The sequence below is a fragment of the Protopterus annectens genome, chromosome 14.part0, assembly GCF_019279795.1.
Source record: "Protopterus annectens isolate FY-2018-M chromosome 14.part0, PAN1.0, whole genome shotgun sequence".
Classification (NCBI taxonomy): domain Eukaryota; kingdom Metazoa; phylum Chordata; order Ceratodontiformes; family Protopteridae; genus Protopterus; species Protopterus annectens.
Genome location: NC_056748.1, coordinates 30197435 through 30219604, shown reverse-complemented (window position 1 = coordinate 30219604; position 22170 = coordinate 30197435). Strand labels below are relative to the sequence as shown.

Genomic DNA, 22170 nt, shown 5'->3' with positions numbered 1-22170 from the left:
TATGGCAGGATCTAAGAGCCCTTATTATGTCCTGGATCCTGGGACAGGTAATTGTGTCACCCTGTTCTTCCGCATGGTGAGGTGGTGTCTGTATACCTGTAATACTGAAACATTACTATGGTTAGATGCAATCTCAGTGGTTTAAGAGCTTGGAGTGTGCACCCTTGTCAATTAGACATATGTGTACTGACTGTGGGTGTGAAGGATAAAGGTAGGTGTTTTTCAGTGGGAACTAATGTCTAAGGTTTCTTAGTTTTTTAGCCTGGGAGGCTTTGGCAGTGTTGTGTTAACAACATTGGCATAAGCTGGTTTAGTGAAAGTAGTGTGTGTCTGTGTGCTTTACTTACTGAATGCATTCTGATGTGAAAAGGTAGCCTTCATGTTAACATACATACACCACACAGTTCCCATAAACCTGCTAGCAGATAGGTTTGGTGAAAATTTCACTACGTTGTCCCCTCCAAACCTTCCCCCAAACTTCACCCTCATCCCACATAGAACACCACGTCATCAAAGCCTTGTCCAAGGCAAAAAACACAGCCTCTTTGGGACAAGGCGGCATCCTAGGCTGTCGTCTAAACAGGCTAAAACATGAACTAGTATCCCCATTAAATACTCTTTTCAATCATAGTCTAACCACAGGCTTTGTTCCTGTGGAATTTAGAGCAGCAAAAGTTATTCCCCTCCACAAAGTTGGCCTAACAAGAGACCCAGGGAATTACAGACCCATAAGGCTGACCAGCCTCATGTGTAAGGCCATGGAATGTGTCATTATGTATCTCCTTAAAGACGCAGGTGATCTCCAAACCCTGGATCCTACCCAATTTGGCTTACTCAAAGGCAGATCCTGCCTGTTAAATCTGGTGGATTTTTTTGAAAGTGTAACGAGGACCTTTGATGAGAGCAGATCTGTGCACACAGCATACCTGGACTTTGCAAAGGCTTTTCACACAATCCCACACTCAGACATTACTGATAAACCTAGCAAATTGAATGTAAACCCCTACGTTGTAAGATGGGTTGCCAACTGGCTCACAAACTGGACACACACTATCAAAGTGGGTGACTCCACATCAACCAGCAGACCTTTCACCATCAGCATGCCACAAGGGTCAGTGCTGTGCCCCGTACTCTTTGGTATATACTTCTCAGACGTTCAGGTAAAAAATAAGGGGTTGTGGCTGACCAAGTTTGCAGATGACTGCAAACTGGGTGCAGTTATTGAATCCCCAAATGATGTCAGTATACTCCAGGAGGGACTTCCGCAAACCAGCGACTGGTATCTTAGTAACAATCTCAAACTGAATGCAAACAAATGCATCCTCATTCCCTTTGGCACAATGTCCCCTCACACTATCAAATCAATAACAATACCCTAAGTACCTATGAAGTGGTAAGGGACCTGGGATCACAGGTTGACTGCGACCTTAACTTTGACCACCTTTTGTCCACTATAGTAATAAAGGCTTTCTACATAGCACACTTGATTAGTAAAGGTATTGCCTCTAGAGCAAAAGAGGTTGTAACCCCTCTCTACTCGGCACTAATATGGCCCATTGAGTGTAACACTCCATTCGGCATATACCGTGCAAAGCATCTACAGCAATTGGAGAGACGTCAGAGGTTTCTATCTAAAAAGATCAAGGGACTGCAGCAAGTGCCATACACAGACCGACTAAAGTCCCTGTCACTATACTGTGACAGTGTTCAAGAGGAACCTGGATGAGTGTATGAGGCACCATAAATTCTTACTGTGAGTAGTGCCCACAACCCTCCTGGACATGGGCAGCCATTACTAAATGCAATCTTTGGCATTTATTAATAATTTCCTAGGCTTGAAACAACCTCTGGGCTGACAGCCTAGTAACCTCCTACAATCCTATATTGAATCATTATGAGGTAGCAGTAAAGAATTTTGGCAAGTATGAGGCAGTTACTGCACTGCTTCGAAACAAGTAGTGTTGTTACGCTGGTTATAGAAGGGGCAAAAACTAACTGAGATTCCATGTTGGTCGGTGTAGACAAAAGGGCATAATAAAACAGAGTAATTAATCACTTTATCTTGGTGTAAGACAGGGAGGCGATTGACTGTACTGACAATATAGAATTATGGGTAAAGGTTATAAGAATGAGTTGTGAAGATCTATTTTAAAATATCGACTGCACAAATTGCCAAGACTCTACAAAAGTCAAACCCACATAGTTAAAATTGTAGAACACTAAAAACAGTAGCAACTAAAAACATCAAAATCATATTTTTTGCAAGGGGGGAGGTCTTTTCCTCCCCACACCACTGATGTGGATGGCTAAACTCTCTGCTAATTATATATGTCAACTCCGAGGTCATATTTAGCTGGAAAAAGGCAAAACCCCACTCCCTGTTGTACCACACTCTCAGACAACATCAGTGTTGTGCAGCTTCAAGTCAAGTGCATTTGACAATTGGAGTAGTGACTATTTGTCTAGTCAACCATTAGAAACAGACCCAGGCTGGGACTACCTGCAGTACTTACAAGTAAAAAAACAAAACTGTAAAAGTAACCTAAATGAGAAATATGTAGGAGTAATAAGTTAATCAGTAGCAAATGGCAAATTTAAATCAAGTAGCTTTATCCAGTAGACTAATGTGGTGCATAACTAACTAGTTAAAGCAATGAGCAATGGATAGCTAACTCAGTGGATCTGTGTATCTGTGTACAATAGCTACATAGAATCAAAATGAGTAGTTACAGGTTCAGTAACGGTAAAGTAAATAGTTTTAGTGCAATGTTGATACATCAGTAAGTAAAGTAAGAAAAGTATGGAAGTGTTACAAGGGAGAGAGAGATTTTTTATAAAACAAGAAACAGTGTGCTACAGCAATATTAACAATTATAAAACAAGAAACCGTGTGCTACAGCAATATTAACAATTATAAAACAAGAAATGGTGTACTACAGCAATATTAACAATTATAAAACAAGAAACAGTGTGCTACAGCAATATTAACAATTATAAAACAAGAAACAGTGTGCTACAGCAATATTAACAATTATAAAACAAGAAATGGTGTACTACAGCAATATTAACAATTATAAAACAAGAAACAGTGTACTACAGCAATATTAACAATTATAAAAAATGAAATGGTGTGCTACAGCAATATTAAGTTATAACACAAGAAATGGTGTACTAAGCAATATTAACAGTTATAAAACAGATGGTGTACTACAGCAATATTAACAGTTACAAAGCAAGAAATGGTGTGCTACAGAAATATTAACAGTTATAAAATGAGAAACTGTGCTACAACAATATTAACAATTATAAAACAAAAAGTGGTGTACTACAACAATATTAACAAGTATAAAACAAGAAACAGTGTGCAACAGCAATATTAATTATAAAACAAGAGACAGTGCACTACAGCAATATTAAAATTTATAAAACAAATGGTGTACTACAGCAATATTAACAGTTATAAAGCAAGAAATGGTGTACTACAGTAATATTAACAGTTATAAAACAAGAAATGGTGTACTACAGCAATATTAACAGTTATAAAACAAGAAATGGTGTACTACAGCAATATTAACAGTTATAAAGCAAGAAATGGTGTACTACAGCAATATTAACAGTTATAAAGCAAGAAATTGTGCACTACAGTAATATTAACAGTTATAAAACAAGAAATGGTGTACTACAGCAATATTAACAGTTATAAAACAAATGGTGTACTACAGCAATATTAACAGTTATAAAGCAAGAAATGGTGTACTACAGCAATATTAACAGTTATAAAACAAATGGTGTACTGCAGCAATATTAACAGTTATCAAGCAAGGATTAGTGCACTACAGCAATATTAACAATTATAAAACAAGAAATGGTGTACTACAGTAATATTAACAGTTATAAAACAAGAAATGGTGTACTACAGCAATATTAACAGTTATAAAACAAATGGTTTTCTACAGCAATGTTAACAGTTATAAAGCAAGAAACGGTGTGCTACAGAAATATTAACAGTTATAAAACAAGAAACTGTGTGCTACAGCGATATTAAAAGTTATAAAACAAGAAATGGTGTACTACAGCAATATTAACAGCTATTCCAGAGACCTGCATCTGTAGCATTTCTCCCGGGCATCCATTGAACATGGGCTCTGTCCCAGTCGGACCTCTTCCCAGTAAACAAATGTTAAGTAAATACATAAATAATAAAATAAATATTAATTTGGATGTACATTATTTGAAAATGTTGATGCAGAACTTTTGTAATAAATTAGGGTGCTTAATAACATTAGTGTTTCTGATTTTCCACTGTGCAGCCAACATCCTTGGAAATGTGGAACTCCCTTTGATCGGTAGTCTGTCTTTAATTTGTCCACATGAGTTTTCTTAAGTTATGCCTTCTGCTTGGGTTATTGCTGTGAATGACCATCAAGTCAGTCCACCCACCCAGCTACAATGTGGATAAAAGTACGTTATATTTTTGTGAAAATTATTACACATTTATTACCGTAATGTAAGATACTGCCTAGTGTCTTAAATGTGTGGTATTATCAGTGGAAAATGTGCAATGAATATTAGACCAAACTGTGATTTTTACAATGCATGAGCAGGTGGAGTCAGTGGTGTCTTACTGTGTTTTGTGATATTGCTTTATTGAGCTGACAAAGAATCCAAAGAGACATGAATAACCATGTCTAAGAATGCATGCATCATTCTGTATCACAGATGCTTCTTGTATTTATTTCCAGTCATTGCAAGAGTTTGAGTGATTTTGCACGTATTGCAAGTTATTTGTAAATATGTTCTACAGTGTGTATCAGGAGAGAAATGAAGAGGAGCGAGTGAGTCGATGAAGAATATTCACAGGTAAGTTGAGTAATGCTAATTCTGTGCTGTCCCGCTACCCCATGTGCTTTCTTTCTGGTAACCATATTGTTTCACAAATTACATCACTGCTTTCATCCTTTCTCACCTGACTTTCTACTAAAATAGCAAAAAGTCCTGCAAAAATGGTACATAAACATGTGAGACGTTCTGCAAAGTTCTTCCGAGTACAGAATTAAAGGATAAAGCGAATGTGAGTGAATAGCAAATAAACTGAAGGGAAACTGAGACATAAACAAAGGGGCGATACTGCAGAAAGTTTTTGAAGATGAGTGAAACTGGTGATATTTGTTCAGGAAGATGGTTTACAGGCTCCACTTTGAAATGGTGTGCTTGGCCATCTCTGTGAACTAGGACTTACTCAAACTCACTGAAGTAACTGCCACCTTCAGAACATTGTTCCAAAACTTCAAAGAGAAAAAAAGACTCAAGAAAAGTGTTTGTGAACTATTCTGGAATAATGTTGTACTGTTTTTCTTAGGGAGGAAGTGTTTTCCTTCTGATGTGGGAAATACATTTAAGAGTCATGTTGGAGCAAAAAATGACCCCCTGATGAAATACTTGTTGGATCACTCATTGCGAGAGCACCCAGTGTTGACCAAGCTAAGGATGGTGAGTGAAGATGCGAGTACAGGTAAAGTCGTAACATAATTTCTGTGAAAAGGGAGAGTAAAAGGTGTGAAATGCTTTCTTTATTCTTTGAGGAGTGTATTAGTAGTTGTGCTATCTTAAAGAGGAAAGGTGAGTACATTAGACCAATAATGAATTGTTATTCCCTGTGCAGTATGAATGGGCACTGTGCCATCTCCTGCAGCATAAGAAAGCCTATGTGAGCATAGCATTAGCAGACCAATTCAGATCCTTTGCAAGTAAAATTATCCAGTAGTTCAACCCCTTAAACTTTGGAGAGGATGATTAACAGGGCAGCACAGTGGCATAAGGGATAGTGTTGTTGCCTCACAGCAAGAGATTCTCTGGTTCGATACTCAGCTGAGGTGCCCTCTGTGCTGAGTCTGCATGTCCTCCCTGTGTTCAAGTGGGTTTTGTCTGGGTGATCCGGTTTCCTCCCTCATTCCAAAGACATTCCATTAGAGTGGATTGGACAAACTAAATTGGCCATAGGTGTCAGTTTATGTGCAAGTGTGTGATGTGGAAGAATTACTGCAGCAGGGTTAGCCACCTTGGCTCTAAATGATTGTCACTGTTGAAGTGACTCTATAACCCCATGTCCAAAATGGCGAAAAAGGGGTTGTGGATGGGTGGATAACCAGTTCCCCCAAATTCCTGTTGCATTTGGTGACTTTTGCAGGTCAAAGATGGAAATAAAATCCTATAAAACTGACAGCACTTGCCATCTGCATTGCATAGATGATTTGACTTTGACAATGTTCTAAATGACCCAGCTATGGCTAGGAGCGTCTTGTTGCCTATCTTGGGCAGTTAGATGTTGATGGAGTCCCATTCTTGGAGCACTATCTTGAGAAAGAACTAAAAGTGCAATGCAGCTCCTGCATTTCAGATTCAGCTTTTGCAACTCACAAAAAAATATGCTCTCCTCTGTCGGCTGTTATGAGAATGTTCATCCATGCTGAGATCCATATAGAAAACATCGTGCTTCATTATGCAATCTCCGGTCATACACCTGCCATAATGGACGGACAGTGTCCTACCATTTCTCCATGCAGCCTGATTGACATGGGCATCCTGAGGCATTGTAGTAGTTGCCTCATGTATGCTGTCAACCACTTGGTTCTGAGGCAAAAAACACATGTGAGAGATGTAGCTATACCATGAAATTGGAATCAGTCCTCTCACATAACAATATGACATACAACAGGTTATCAGCACACACAACTCCCCTCTCACACAAGATAATGTCAAGACACACAAACCCACATATGTGGAGATACTAAGAGCCTACCGAAAGACTGGAGACCTCCCAAGCGCAAACAGCATACACATACTGGTACATGAACAGAATCTATCACTACACATAATACACATATCAGTGTCTCCGCAGTTAAGCCCCTAAGGCAAAACACCTTAAAACCTAACGTTGTGGTCATGGATGACTCAATAGTGAGACACACTGATGTCCCCCTCACCAGGTTGAAAAAGGAGAAGATCACGGTCAGATGCCTGTCGGGTGCCAGGTCCGTCAGATCACGCACGCACTCAAGTCACTCAGCAACAAGTACTGTTGCGTCTCTCATTGTACATGTTGGTGTGAATGACTTGAGATGTACCTCTCTGGAGTATGTGAAGAGAGATGTAACCGAACTCTCAGACTATGTCCCAGGCAGGCATGTCCCTAGCCCTAAGCAACATTCTACCTTCACCTAGGATGATACCACAATACAGACAAAAAAATGAGTGAGTTCAATAATTGGTTTAGCTTCTGGTGTCACTCCAGGGGATCAAGTATCTGTCTGCCTGGGAAAACATGGTCGACAATCCACGCTGCTTTGTCAGAGATGGCCTTCACTTGCCTCCTCAAGGCTTTTGGATACTTGCCTCCCCCATAGTGCCTTTTTTAGTGATTGTCCCAACAACAAAACTTCTGATGTAAAGAAATCCACTAAAGACAAACTGAAGGTCCTGCTGCTTAATGCTAGGAGCTTAAACAGTAGACTGCACTCCCTGGATGCACTCCTCAGCTTGGAAGATGCTGAAGTTGGTGCAGTCACTGAGACTTGTCTCAAGGCCGCTGAAAACACCCCGGCCCTACAAGGCTACAATGCCTTTCACATGTTCAGATCCCAAAACGAGCATGAAAGAACCAGAGGTGAAGGTCTTCATTAAATCCATATACACCTTGAGACTGCTGCAGTGGTACGACTTGAGCTACTCCAGGTCCAGTTAACTACAGGAAAAATACGCCTCCACATCATCGCCAGATACAGGTCCTCTACCATGAACCTGGAGAAACACACTGCCTACCGCTACTGCTAGAGTCACTCAGTATACAGCCAAACACCTTAGTCATAGGAGATTTCAACTATACTTCCACCGATTGGGCGACTTACATGAGCGCAAACATGATCGCTACGAGGCTCCTGGACTTTAATTCAAATGCCCTGAAACAGTTGGTCTGCACCCCCACAAGTGTCTCAAATGTCCTGGACCTAGTACTCACTAGCATGGGGGGATCACTGCACTAGCCCCTGTGTGTTGCCCTCCCTGGTAAAGTCAGACCCTAAATCTGTCTCGTTCCAAGTAAAGATCAACCTTGACACCCCTACAAGACTAAAAAAACAAAGTGTTCTCCAAAGCAAACTATTGTCTACTAAGTGATGGTATAAAAAGTTTCAAAGCCCCTGCGAACATAACCAACAATTACTCCTATGCAGAAGAATACACAATGTGCTATACAGACACTTAAACAAATGCATTGACTTGATTGTACCCAACAGGAGCAAAACCAGTTCTTTCCAAAAAAACAAGCCACCCTGGTGGACTGCAAGTATAAATAAGCTATGCAACAAAAGAAACTAATATCTAATAACAGGGGGGAACTAACTTGCTCAACAGAGGAAGCATACCCTCCACATCTTGAACAAGCAAATCAAGATATCTTAAGTCCTCTAAGGCTTGCTAAGAGTCTAAATTAGCATCCCTAGTTAAAGACAATCATAACGCATTCTTTAGCTACATCTGAAACCTAAAAGGGAATGCCCAACTGTGTGCTGAACTTATAGTGGATGGTACCACTCACACTGAACCTGAGAAAATTGCCAACCTGCTAACCGACAGATTTGGCAATAACTTCACTCCCCTGTCCACACCAGACATACCTCAAAGCATTTCTGACACCAGTCATATACCTAGTATCTCCAAAGAACAGGTCATACAAGCACTCTCCAAAGCCAAAAACATGGCCTCTGTGGGACCAGATAACATCCCAGGCTGCTTACTAAACAATCTAGAACAAGACCTAGTGGAACCACTCGGCACTCTCTTTAACCATAGCCTGAGCACTGGCTTTGTCCCAGCAGGGTGAAGAACAGTGATGGTAATCCTCTTGCACAAAGGGGGTCCATCAGCTGACCCTAGGAACTATCGACCATAAGCCTAACCAGCCATATCTGCAAGCCATGGAAAGAATCTTCATGGGCCTTATCCACAAGGCCATAGGCAACCTTCAAACCCTCGACCCAACCCAGTTTGGTTTCATCAAGGGTAGGTGTTGCTCATTAAACCTAGTGGACTTCTTTGAGAATGTCACCAAAGTCCTGGATGAGGACAAAATGGTACATACCGCCTGTCTTGATTTAGCCAAGGCCTTTGACACAATCCCCCATTCAGGTATTATAGAGAAACTCTTCCAGCTGGGGAGTAACCCATACATTGCTAGAAGGGTAGCAAACTGGCTCACCGACAAAATGCGCACTGTCAAAGTTGGGGAGTCCACCTTCACCAGTAGACCACTTACCAGGATCTGTGCCGGGCCCTGTACTGTTTGGAATCTATTTCTCTGAAGTCCAGGTGAGGGCAGATGGTCTATGGCTTATGTTTGCAGATGTGTAAACTGGCCACAATCAAAGTCCCCCAATGATGTGAACATGTAACCGATGTGAACATATTACAGAAAGGCCTGACACAGACAAATGATTGGTACCAAACTCACAGACTAAAACTTTACACAAAAAATTCCTCATTATCCCCTTTGGCAAAGTAGTAGCCTCTGCTAATTGTGATATGGATAGCGCTCCCCTAAGCTCAAACTTGGTGTGAGAATCAGGAACAGAGGTTGATAGCAATCTAAACTTCAGTCACCATATGTCCATAGTGGTAAGAAAAGCAGTTTACATTGCATATCTTTAGGGCATGGCATCCAAGATCAGGGAGATTATAGCTCTCTCTACTCGACCCTTATTAGGCCACTAATAGTACAATGCTCTCTTCTGTATGTACCTCACCAGACACCTGCAGCAACTGGAGAGTTCACAGAGGTTTCTAACCAAGAGAATCCAGGGCTTCCAAAACATGACATACAGGGAAAGACTGAAAGTCCTGCAGCTGTACTCTGTGTCATACAGGCTGCTGAGGGGCAACCTGTGCCTGCCCTACAGAGCAGTCTCGGAACCTGTACATCCACATATGGGATAAGAATAACTCGCTCCAGGGATCTCAACCTAGCCTGTGACATTAACAGAACATGCAGGAGAGATAGATACATCTCCCAGTGATTGCCGTTCCTGTGGAATAAGCTTCCACTCCATGTGAAGCAGAGCTCCTCAGTGATGTTATTCAAGTGCAACTTTGACAGCAAGATGGGCGACTTTAAATTCACCCTGGGGGTGGCAACTGTGTCCCTCTGGGACAGGGTCATTCAGTGCTCATCACAGAATTGCTCTGCAAACAATTACCATCTACATATGGTCAGTAATGGTACTCGTGTTATTACACAGCTAGGCTTGTAAAGGCCCTGCGGCCATTAGCCTAGTAAACTCCTATGAACCTATGAGTTGTTTCTGTCTGCACCTTTACCATGTCTCCAAGTTGGGATTCACTACATATATTAACTGACCAATCCGCATTGGATAGTTACTGCTGTCAGAATCTCTGTGATTTCTGACCAATAGGTGTATATTAAATGTGTATATTCTCAAAGACCTTCATGCAACTAAGTGTCCTGTGTTTTTGAACAGTAGCAGAAAGCTTTAGTACTCCTTTCAGATACTTCATTGTTTACCACCAATTATGTTGGCGTCAGGAATTCATTTTGTATATCAACTGAAGCAAAGTAATTTATCAAAGTGTTTAGTAGTAATTACAATGTCTGTTTTTGACTTAGAGGGATGAGTAGTTTCATGTCATGCTTTGTCTCTAGGTTTCCAGACTGTAAGAGCATTAAAATTTGTGAAAACTCTTTTTGTTACTCGAGTTAAAACTTCCTTGTAAGGGCTTTCAGAAACTGTTGCTGTATTAATACTAATAAAGCTAAACGTTCAAGAATAAACATGTGATACCTTTTCTGAATTTTGCCAGAATGTAGTAGACTCCTTCAGATAGCAGATGCATATTAAGTTCCTATAAAATTAATTGCTGCATGCTTTTCTTGTTAGATTTTCTGTTTTATGCTTGTACCTTACTACCACCTGAGTTGTTTTTACTTTTTCTCTTCCAGTGTACTTTACAAGAACCTCGGGCATTCATGATGGTAGCTTGTGAACAATCCCAGCTGATGGCAAACCTAGCAAAACTCATTAAAGCGAAAAAAGTCATTGAAATAGGTATTCATTTTATTTTTAAATTACTAAAATGACTTTTTTTCTTGCAGTGTTCAGCTTGCACCTTGGGAGCAGCTATAACAAGTAGCACTGACCCACTGTAGCTGGATCTCTCCTGGGTGCCAGCTCCTTGGCACAGACTGGGAGAGCTCTGGCCATGCCTCTGATCTAGGTTCAATTAGCAGCTGAGATACTGGAGGAACTGACCAACTGAGGAACGGTGAGCCTGGCTTGCTCATCCTGACAAAGAGGAGTTGGTGCAGCCACCTCATAAGTGCCCTGTGAGAGACTGCCCAAAGTACATTCCTTATGTACCATGGCACAAGCCAATGAAACAATAATAACAGTGGAAACGAACATCCTCCTTCACTTTATCATAGTGAGGTGTTGCAGATGTTTTAGTGTAGGGGTGTCACCTTGCAGTTCACCCCCACTCCAGAATAAAGCTAATGGTCATTGCAGTCTTTCTCCAGTTGTACAAATTTTCAGACTTTCTGCAGTTGCAGATTTCATTTTTTTCTGGCTTCTTTACAAGAACCAGTTATCGTCCGTCACTGTTATCTGCCTCATTTTCAGGGAATGTTTGCCTGTTCATCTACATTTTAACCACTTGTTTCCAGACAGTGACATGTGATGTATAATTACTGCTTGGCTTCATGGACTACTGCATAGTGTGCACACTTCCTCACTAACTTACCAACCGGTCCTTCCATTTTCCTTGATATTGTAGCCTTATGGGAAATCGTTATACATGCTAAGTAACAGAAAATAAGAGGTGAAACATTGAAACAGAGGTCCGTTTACAGTCTATTTCAGCCTCTCAGGTTCCCTGTTGGACTACAGTGGTAAAATATGCAGTATGTGTTTTTTCAGCACATTTTAAGTACCTTTACTCACACTTTATTATACTGTTATGCCCCCCGCCCCCGCTCTACACATGCAAAGTTAGCATAAGAAGGCCCCCGCTCTACAAGGCCCCTTGGTTTGAACGATGTTGATATCCACTCTAGGTTTCAATGTCCTACACTGGAGAAGGAAGAGCTACCAACTCACTTGTGACCTTTCCAGCCTCACAGCCTTACCCACATTCTGATATTTCCAACTCTGTGTAATTGAGTAACTTGATGTCTTTGTCCTTGTAATTTGTTTTTAAAAGGATTGTGGAGATAAAAAAAAAAAAAGGCACGTGTGTTGTTGGGCACTAGCTAGTTCTTTCATAAACCGCTATGTAAAATGGCATTTTTGGTCATTTCTGTAAAAACGCCAGCCCCTCTGAATTGGTTTCTTCAGAAGGCTCTTCTTAACCCCATTTGTTGAAGCAATCTCTGAGCTGATTGTAACAGTAGTAAAGTCCTAAGGACATGGTCCCTGGGGTGGGCTCTCAAAGCATATACACTCTTATTAAATGTATTTTAAGTAGTGTGATTGTCAGTCAAAACTAAATTTGAGTAGAATAATCCCTTGCACAAGCTGATTGTTGCTTAATCAATTCAGTTAATGATAGTTCACTCACTCAAAATTGTGCACAAGGATAAGAAAGGTTGTTGTAGGTCATGTTTCTGTTCTTTAAGAGATGTAGGAGAAAATCTGGGCTATAAATGAAAAAGTTCTTGTGATGCCAGCCACAGTATGCAGGAGAATCTTCTGAGCATAAGGAGAATCTTAAAAGTTACATTGAAATTCAGTTTATTAATCAAGTAAACCCACTAGGTGCAAGTACTTTTCAGAGGCAACACAAAATGACTTGTTCAGAGTCACTTGAAAAACAAAAGACGACAAAAGGAATAGGAGCTGGGCTGTCTTATAGCCTCAGTCCTCTGTACTAAGCTGCCAAACTGGAAATACTTAGATAAAAGTCGGTCATCAGGCATGGCTACTTTTGGATCCCATACTAGCTGCTTGGGTCATGCTGTAGCCCTGGTCATTTAAGCAGAACAAGTACCAACCTGTTGCTATTTGGTACTTTACAGAACCTTGTCCCTGCTGTCACATAAAAAATAGTAATAACAACTGTCTTTTTTTTCTCTAAAGTTATGCAGGATGGTTCAGATATGTAAAAGGCAGTAGAGGCTGCATTTGGTGACTCAGTTGCCAGGCAAACAGATTCATCAGGCTGGACAAGGATATCACTACTGCCATTTCCTTGTCAGGCACCATGATCACAAGGGTCCTCAGGACCCTTCTCAAGACAGGTATGGCTGTGATCTGGTAGTGGTCCATGTGAGGGTGAATGACCCAGGGTAACATGTCCCTGAGGGACATTTAGATAAACTGGACTTATGACTGATGCCAGTAACACTGTGGTCTTGAATGGAATTGCTGGACTTGTGATGAATGCAGGCAAGAATGTGGTCTTTAGAATAATACTTGATGAAGGAAGAATTCCACTCAAGTATAAAGAAAATATAAATGTCTTTCTAGCTGGTATCATTCCAGGGGGATCCAGTATGTACCAGCCTGGGTAGAGGTAATAGATAATCCTGCTTATTTTACAAGGGATGGACTTTTTCTAGAGTTTCTGCATATTGGCAAAAGCTTGCTGCCCCATTTGTACCTTTTTTTTTTAGCCAGAGACCATCGGGCCAGAGTACTGTAACCTGAAGATGTTCATCGTGTTTCACTGTTGCAGTCATTACAGTTGGGTTATTTTGCTGGCAGGCTACCCGCAGTCGGCCCGAGTTCCAAAGTCTAGATCCGGCATCGGTTGCTGTCGCCTCCTCCCTGATGTCAGTGCGCCAGGGGTATAAAAGATGCAGCCGACGCCATTTTCTTCAGTCTTTCTTGCCGCGCGGTGCCCGAAGCAAAAGCAGTTTGCAAGTGCCGGTCGGCCAACTCCTGAGATTTTCAAATTCGAATTTCAGATCTGAAGTCTTCATTAAAGCTAAGTACCCCATTGGGGAAACTTTTTTCTTGCTCCAGACCGATGTCAGAAAAAGTTAATAATTGTATTTCTTGTGGGAAGCAAATACCTCATATGGATTTTCATTCTTACTGTATTCCTTGCCTAGGCCCTGACCATGACGTGGCTAGTTGTCGGTTTTGTGCTAGATTTAACCAGTGCACTATTAAGCGTCAGTAAGATTTTGCATTTCATTACTTTGGCAGAAGATTCAATTATATAATGCCGTCGAACAGCCGACTACCGGAGTTTACAAAAAGCGCAAAGAAAAAGAAAAGGACAGGCATCCGAGGTCCAAAACTGACGACGAGGCTTCCATTAGGCCTGTCGCCGGTTCTCAGTGAGGTGCTTTTGCAGCCCCTGACACCCGCTACCTCAGAGCCACAGGCTGCTTCCAACTCTCACGTGGAGCTGACTAGGCCACTGGAAACCTCAAGATATTGGACACTCGGAAACTATTCCCTCAGATGGGTCCGGAGCCGCTGAGCAGACATCGGCTTCTGAGTGTGTTTTCAGGTCTACACAGTTATATGTAAAGCCATCTTCAGCTTCAAAGGCAAAGACTAAAGCAGCTCTAAAGACAAAGAAACAAGCACAGCATTCTCCTGGACAGGCCTCCATGCCTAAAAAACAGATGTTTAAAATGGCCGAAGACCTAATTACTTTGATCAGGGGCTCCCATCCCCCTCTTGATAAGAGGCCTAGGCAAGAGATAGAATATGAATCTTCAGATCAGGTTTCCATTTCTTCTGATTCCTCTTCTGAACAGGAATATTCCCTTCCTCCCTATGAGGATTCTGATGCTGAAGAATCTATCCCCTTCAGCCTCACCTCCTGAAGATTATTCTTTTGGGGAAACCCTGCATACTGTGAGGGAGCATTTCCATTGAGAGAGACAAGATTACTCAGAATCCAAGAAAAGGCTCAGAGACTTCCTTTTATTACCCCAGCACAGGCCCCTTGCTATTCCTCCTGTTTTAGACATTGTAGATGATGTATTTTCAGAGTCCGGTCTGTCTCCTGACTCTTTACCACCGGCTCCTGTTATGCCAGACAGATACTACAAGGTTCCTGATTCTCATAAATTTCTTTACAAAAACTCTGCTGCTGCCCCAGAAACTATATCTCGGGGTCCCAAGGGGGTCAAGGCTTCCACTGCAAAAAACCATATCCCCTCTGATAGGGATTCCAGGGCCTTGGACAGATGGGGGGAAAAAGATTTATACTTCTGCTACTTTGGCTGTAAGAGCTTTAAATTGTCAGTTTCATATGCTTAAATATCAGCAATATCTTATATCACAGCTTAAACAGAAAATGTTGACAAATTCAGAATGTGCAGAAAACAAAGAAATGCAGGATTTATTGCATGCAGCTGAACAAGTGGGAAAGCATACTTTGCAATGTGGTTTTGATTCTCTAGAGGCCTCCTGCAGGGCCGCAGTTACAGGTTCTGTCATTAGGAGGCATGCTTGGTTAAAAGAACAGAATCTGCCCGATCATGTTAAAGCAAAGCTATTAGATGCTCCATTACAACATGATACCTTGTTTAGTGTTAAAGCAGAAGAGGTGCTGAAGAAAATGGAGGACAAAGCTAAATCTATGCAAACAGTCAAGGATTTCTTACAGGTACAGCCTCCCAGATTTAGCAGGAACTGGCCTACAAAGAATTGGTCCTTTCCAGTGTCAGACAGGCCACAGAGGCAGATACAGATGCCCCAGAGGCAGATCACAGCCCCAAGGCTCATGTAAACAATGGAGTGCTTCTACCTCCAAAAGCGGAGAGGAAAAATCACAGCCATACAGGAAACAGTCTCAATGACTTTCCCCTTGCCATCACCAAGCACTTATCTTCTGTCAGCTCCTTTGGGGGGAAAACTAGCACTTTTTTCACAAAATTGGCACATGATCACCCAGGACAAATGGGTCTTAAATATCATATCTCAAGGCTACAGGTTCCACTTTCACACCCTGCCAAGGCCAAACGGTATGCCAGACCTGCCACGCAATCAATGGGCAGAGGCACAAAAACAAGTTTCATCCCTCATGGACATGAGAGCCGTTCAGCAAGTACCACAGCAAGAGCAGGGACAAGGATTTTACTCAAGGCTATTCTTGGTACCCAGAAAGGACAAAGCCTGGAGACCAGTACTGGACTTGTCTATCCTAAACACATTTCTGGATATTCCAAAATTCAAAATGTTAACTCTGCAGAAGCTTCTGCCCATGCTGGACAAGAAGGCTTGGCTTGTGACTTTAGACCTAAAAGAGGCATACCTGCATGTCCCAATCAGGCAATCATGCAGAAGATACCTCAGATTTATAGCTGGCTCAATGCACTACCAATTCTCTGCACTGCCCTTTGGCTTATCTACTGCGCCCAGGGTCTTCATAAAATGCCTGGCACCAGTAATTGCATTTTGCAGACAAAGAGGAATACAAATATATCCTTACTTGGATGACTGCCTTATTCAAGCAGAGAACAAGGACATCCTACTACAGCATCTGGCGTTTGTAACAGGTCTAGGGTACACAGTAAACGAAAGGAAATCAAAGCTCGTATCCTCTCGAGATAATATTCCTGAGTGCAAGCTTAAATACAACTGCTCAGATGGCTTATCTCACGCCAGACAAACACAGACAACTGACTACTTACTTCAAAATGTTGGCAACAAAGACCCAGTTATCTGCAAGAAAAATTCTGCAGGCTTTGGGCTTCATGGCATCCTGCATACTGCTAATTCCATATGCAAGACTGCATATGAGGAAACTTCAATGGTATCTGAAAAGTGTTTGGACTCAACATTGCCACAGCCTGGAAACAATAATTACCTTCATTCCTTGCCTGCAACAGGAGTCTCGATGGTGGGCAAAAGCCTGTCTCCTCAACACAGGACAGCCATTCACCTTACCCACAGCCAGGCAAACATTGACAACAGATGCATCAGATTATGCCTGGGGGGCCCATATTGCAGGAAGATGTATTCAGGGCACATGGCCCGCAAGTCAGATGCATCTACATATCAATAAAAAAGAGATGCTAGCTGTTCAGAATGCCCTGACAGCCTTCAAGGATCAACTTCATCCAGGACAACTACTAATAAAGACAGGCAATACTACAGTCATGTGGTACATAAACAAGTTGGGGGGCACGCATTCCTACCCCCTCTGCAAACTGGCCATGAACCTGTGGGACACAGCACTGACTTACCAAGTTCATCTGCAAGCATAATTCCTGCCAGGAAAGATAAATACTCTGGCAGACGAACTAAGCAGAAACCTTATGGATCCCCACGAGTGGAAATTGGATCCACAAGTCTTCAGCATGGTAACAAGGAACAGGGGATGCCCGGACATAGACCTATTTGCCTCCCCTCACAACTGCCAACTACAGAGATTCTGCACAAGGACTTATCACAAGCAAGCATGGAAAGTGGATGCTCTATCTTTCAGCTGGAAAAACCTAACGGTATATGCTTTTCCTCCTCTGCCTCTCCTCCCCAAGGTCAGACAAGAGAAGCCAAAAATGATACTGATTGCCCCAGACTGGCCCCGCCAGCACTGATACCCAATCCTAAAGAGCTTGTCTCAATGCCCAGCTTGGACATTACCTCACTTATTGACCCAACAAGACAGATACTGCACAGCCAACTCAGGACCTTAAACCTGGCAGCATGGCGGATAATGTAGCCATTCAAGACACACCTCTCTCTAAAGCAGTGATGGATGTTATTTTGGAGGCCAGGAGGCCTAGCACCAGAAAATCTTATGCAGAAAAATGGAAGAGATTCTGTGCTTGGAACCAGGCACTAGGTATTGACATGACTGTTCCAAATATTCCTCAGATTTTGCAATATTTAACTGAGATGCTGGATAAAGGCCTTTCCTTTTCATAAATTAAAATTCATGCCTCTGCCATTTCAGTTCATTACAATACAGAACCACCTATTTTTTTCTCATCCATTGCTAAGGCAATACCTCAGAGGGGCCAAAAACATAAGACCTCCAAGGAGAGCACCAATACCTGCTTAGGACCTCAACTATGTCTTGGAAAAACTCACACTGCCTCCGTTTGAGCCAGCCTCTGCAGCTGATATAAAATTCTTATCCTGGAAAACAGCTCTGCTTCTAGCAGTAACCTCCGCTAGACGAGTCTGTGTTACAAGCACTCATGGCTGTGGAACCTTTTTTATCATTTTCCATCCTGACAGGGTTTCTCTAAGGACAAACCCTACATTTATGCCTAAGGTAGTGTCCAGTGTGGCCCTTAACCAAACAATTAATTTGCCTACCTTTTACCCAAACCCACAGAATAAGGGTGAGAGACTTCTGCATTCTTTGGACATTCACAGGCAGCTACGCTTCTACTTGGACAGAACCAAAGCTTTCAGAAAGACTGAACAACTTCTAGTGGCATATACTGCAGGATCACAAGGAAAGCCCATCTCAAAACAGACTATTTCAAAGTGGATAGGCCACTGCATTTGTTTCTGCTATTCACAGCATGGCAAGTCAGTGCCTAAGGGCATTAGGCCACATTCAACCAGAGCAGCAGCCACTTCAGCAGCCTTCCTCAGAGGAGTACCAACCAAAGACATCTTAGAGGCTGCAACTTGGAGTTCAATGCATACTTTTACAAAGCACTATCACTTGCCTCTCTACTCTAAATCCAGGGCAGGCTTTGCCACTGCAGTTCTGCAGGGCCTGATAGCCTCTCCTAATCCTATTTAGCCAGCCTCCCAACCTTAGCTTTGGGATTCAACCCAATTGTAATGACTGCAACAGTGAAACACGATGAACATAGTACAGTTGTGTACCTACCATAAATGTAGATGTTCGAGTGTATTCACTGTTGCAGTCCAGGTTACCCTCCCACCATCCCCCTTTTCCTTGCTGGGACTTATCTGTACTTCTCTATTCTATACAACCTATGTGGTGTATTTGCTTGTAGATGAAGGAAAAGTTTTTTGTGTATGCATGCTTATTGGCATAATTTAGCCTACCTTTTTAGGGGCACCAGACATCTGGGGCAAGAAAAACCTGAAGAAAATGGCGTCTGCTGCATCTTTTATACCCCTGGCTTACTGACGTCAGGGAGGAGGCGACAGCAACTGACGCCGGACCTAGACTTTGGAACTCGGGCCGACTGTGGTTAGCCTGCCAGCAGGATAACCCAGTTGTAACGACTGCAACAGTGAATACACTCTAACATCTACATTTATGGTAGGTACACAACTGTACTTTATGAACTTGGCAAATTCATGTATTCCTAAATTAGACCATATAAAGTGACTGTTCTCAACATGTGGTATCTCAGTAACAAATTCCCTGATCTTGACGAAGTCCTGCATTTGGAACAGGTTTGTCTACACGTTACAGTAACTTGGTTTGTATGCAAAGAAAGCACTTGTATATACCAGGGTGCTGTGCCTAGCATGGCTTCACCCCTGGTGAAAGCTTCAGTTATGTTTCCGTATTTGACAGGGCCACATTTCCTGTAGACTGATACCCAGAGACTCGCAAACTGAGCTCCTAGAACTTCAGGTTTTCCATGGACAAGACCTACTGCCAGCCTATAGCGTGCTATAGAACTCTTCCCATAGCTCCAGATGATCATGTTGGATTCCTGGAAGTTCTAGAAGAAATTTCTGTATGCAGCCCTAGACAGGAGCAGATGTACCTGTAATTTAGAGTATTCCCAAAGATTTTTTTTATTTGGTAGATAAAAAAAAAAAAAAATTCCCTGGATCAAACAGTTGGCACACTGAGTACATGCCTAAATATTCTAGCTCTGGTCCTCACTAGTATTGCCTTTACGTGTTCTACTCCCTTAATCAGTCTCTGTCCATTTAGTTCAGACCCTAAACTAATGATACTCTCACTGCTTCCAAACCTCCTGTAACAAATGCACTTTATATTTAAGAATTTCAAAAGGGCAAACCTTGTATGATAATCTCTAAATTTACCCATGACTTCACTTCTGCTGACCACGACACAGTAGCCAAGCTCACTATAAGGAGTTTTTGCTTATGCAGACAAATGCATAGAACTAGCAATTCCACTTAGAGCCAAATACAGTGGACATAAGCAAACTTTATAACACGAAAAACCATTCCTAAATTGTATAGTAAGGCTAGAACACTTCATAACAAGGATAGTATAACATAAAAGTCACCAAAAAACTGAAGCACTAAAACAACCAGTGTAGTAAACCACAAAAGGAAGTTAGTTTTTGAAGCAAAGGATGGGAACATCTAACTTTGCTGCAATGGTTTCCTTAATTGGACTCCCAATTCCAACCCCATTGACATTGCAAATACATTAGCAAATAATTTCTGGGCTAACTTTACTCCCAAAAGTTCTGTTCAATCATCACCCATTTCAGAATACTTTATGGCCCCCTACCATGACTAAGGAATATGTTCTCTACCTATCTAAAACCAAAATACGTCATCCTTAGGACCTGATAACATGCCTGGGTGCTTAAACAGTATCAACCATGCTCTTGCTGAATCTTTCAATTTGACCAAGGCATTTGATACCCTATCTCATTCTGGAATTGTAGAGAGACATCCTTAAACATAAATCTTTATTTAGTGAGATGGATAGCCAGCCAGCTAAAAGACATTTCCCAGATAGTTTGTATGGCAGTTGTGTCCTCAAGTCGTGCCAAGGTGACCAGTGAAGTTCTCCAGGAATTGGCATCTAGTTCTCTGATCTCAAAAAAGATAAAACAAGACATCTTGTTAACTAGAGTAGTAGACAGTTGCAAACTGGGTGTAATTGTCAGACCCCTTCTCGGATACCTGTGCCCTTCTGAAAGATCTTCACTTAATTACTACCTGGTGAATAGACACTGAGCTTAAACTGAATACCAAAAAGTGCAGGACGTGTCTTCCAAAAGATACTGTGTATCTGCATTTATACTATATAGATAGTGCATCTTTATTAAATTAAAATGTAGTCAGAGATCTGGACATTTGCATTGATAGATTCCTCAGATTTTATCATCACATGACAACTGTAGTCAGGAAATCCTACTTAGTACCGTTAGTAGCCAACAGTATCCCATCAGCACTTATCAGACTCGAATGAGTACAGCACTCATTTTGGTAAATACCTCATTTGACACATCAACTCAAAGCCCCCTAAGGCTCCTAATTATAAAGATCTGTGGTCTTGACTACCTTGGTTACCAAGAAAGGCTGGACGTCTCGTTCCCTGTACTCTGTGAAATACAGACTCCTAAGATGTGATCTGTGCTTCACGTACCATACCTGGTGGTCCTTGACTATTTGTCTCCGCAAGTTAAACACCTTCACTAATACCAGAGCCAATCCCTGAACTTTCATCTACAGATCAACAGAATGCTGATTGTGAAAGAGACAGATTCATTACTCAGTGTATCCCCTTCAATGGAATAAGTGTCTATTACAGGTTAATTTCATGACCTTTAATCATACTTTGACTTAGGAATAGGGTCAATTCCTCTCATAGTATTAGAAACCCAAAAGACTTGGAGAATTAAAAAAAAAAAAATAGGGATTAACCCTTACATCACTAGATGGGTAGCCAGTTGGCTCACTGACGGAACACATACTGTCAAAGTTGGCGACTCCACCTCTACCAGTAGACCCTTCACTAGTGGCGTACCACAAGGTTCTGTGCTGGGTCCTTTACTGTTCAGAATCTACTTCTCGGAAGTTCATGCTAAATTAAATGGTTCACTGACCATTGTAAATTGGGTGCAGTCATTGAGTTCCCCAATAATGTTAAAGTACTATAGGAAGGGCTAATGCAGACAATTGACTGGTGCCAAAGTCACGGTCTAAAACTAAACGCAAAAAAGTGCATTATTATTCCCTTTGGCAAAGTACAATTTCTTGCTAGCTACAGTATTGATAGCACCCTCCTAAGCTCAAACCCAGTGATGCAAGACCTAGGAACATGGGTAGATAGCAATCTGAACTTTAACCACCAAATTTCCTCTGTGGTAAGGAAAGCATTCTACATTCTGCACCTCATAAGTAAGGGCACTGAGTCGAGATCTAATGATGTTACAGCCGCACTGTATGCGACCCTCATCAGACCACTAATAGAGTACAATGCTCCCTTTTGCATGTAACTCAACAGACACCTGCAGCAAATGGAGAGACCACAGAG

General features: G+C 41.7%; 1 protein-coding gene across 3 annotated transcripts in view; it reads left to right on the top strand.

Annotated features, from left to right (window-relative positions):
* COMTD1 (catechol-O-methyltransferase domain containing 1) overlaps window positions 1–22170 on the top strand; it is a 106285-nt gene that overhangs the window by 5037 nt on the left and 79078 nt on the right. The window contains exons 2-4 of one of the 3 annotated variants that reach the window (XM_044055744.1): window positions 4311–4461; window positions 5360–5490; window positions 11009–11114. In XM_044055744.1, the coding sequence (XP_043911679.1) occupies window positions 4416–4461; window positions 5360–5490; window positions 11009–11114 (283 nt within the window). In that variant the 5' untranslated portion in view covers window positions 4311–4415. Of the gene's footprint in view, window positions 1–4310; window positions 4462–4804; window positions 4861–5359; window positions 5491–11008; window positions 11115–22170 lie in introns of all 3 variants that reach the window. The other 2 variants (XM_044055745.1, XM_044055743.1) reach the window with 2 other exon arrangements.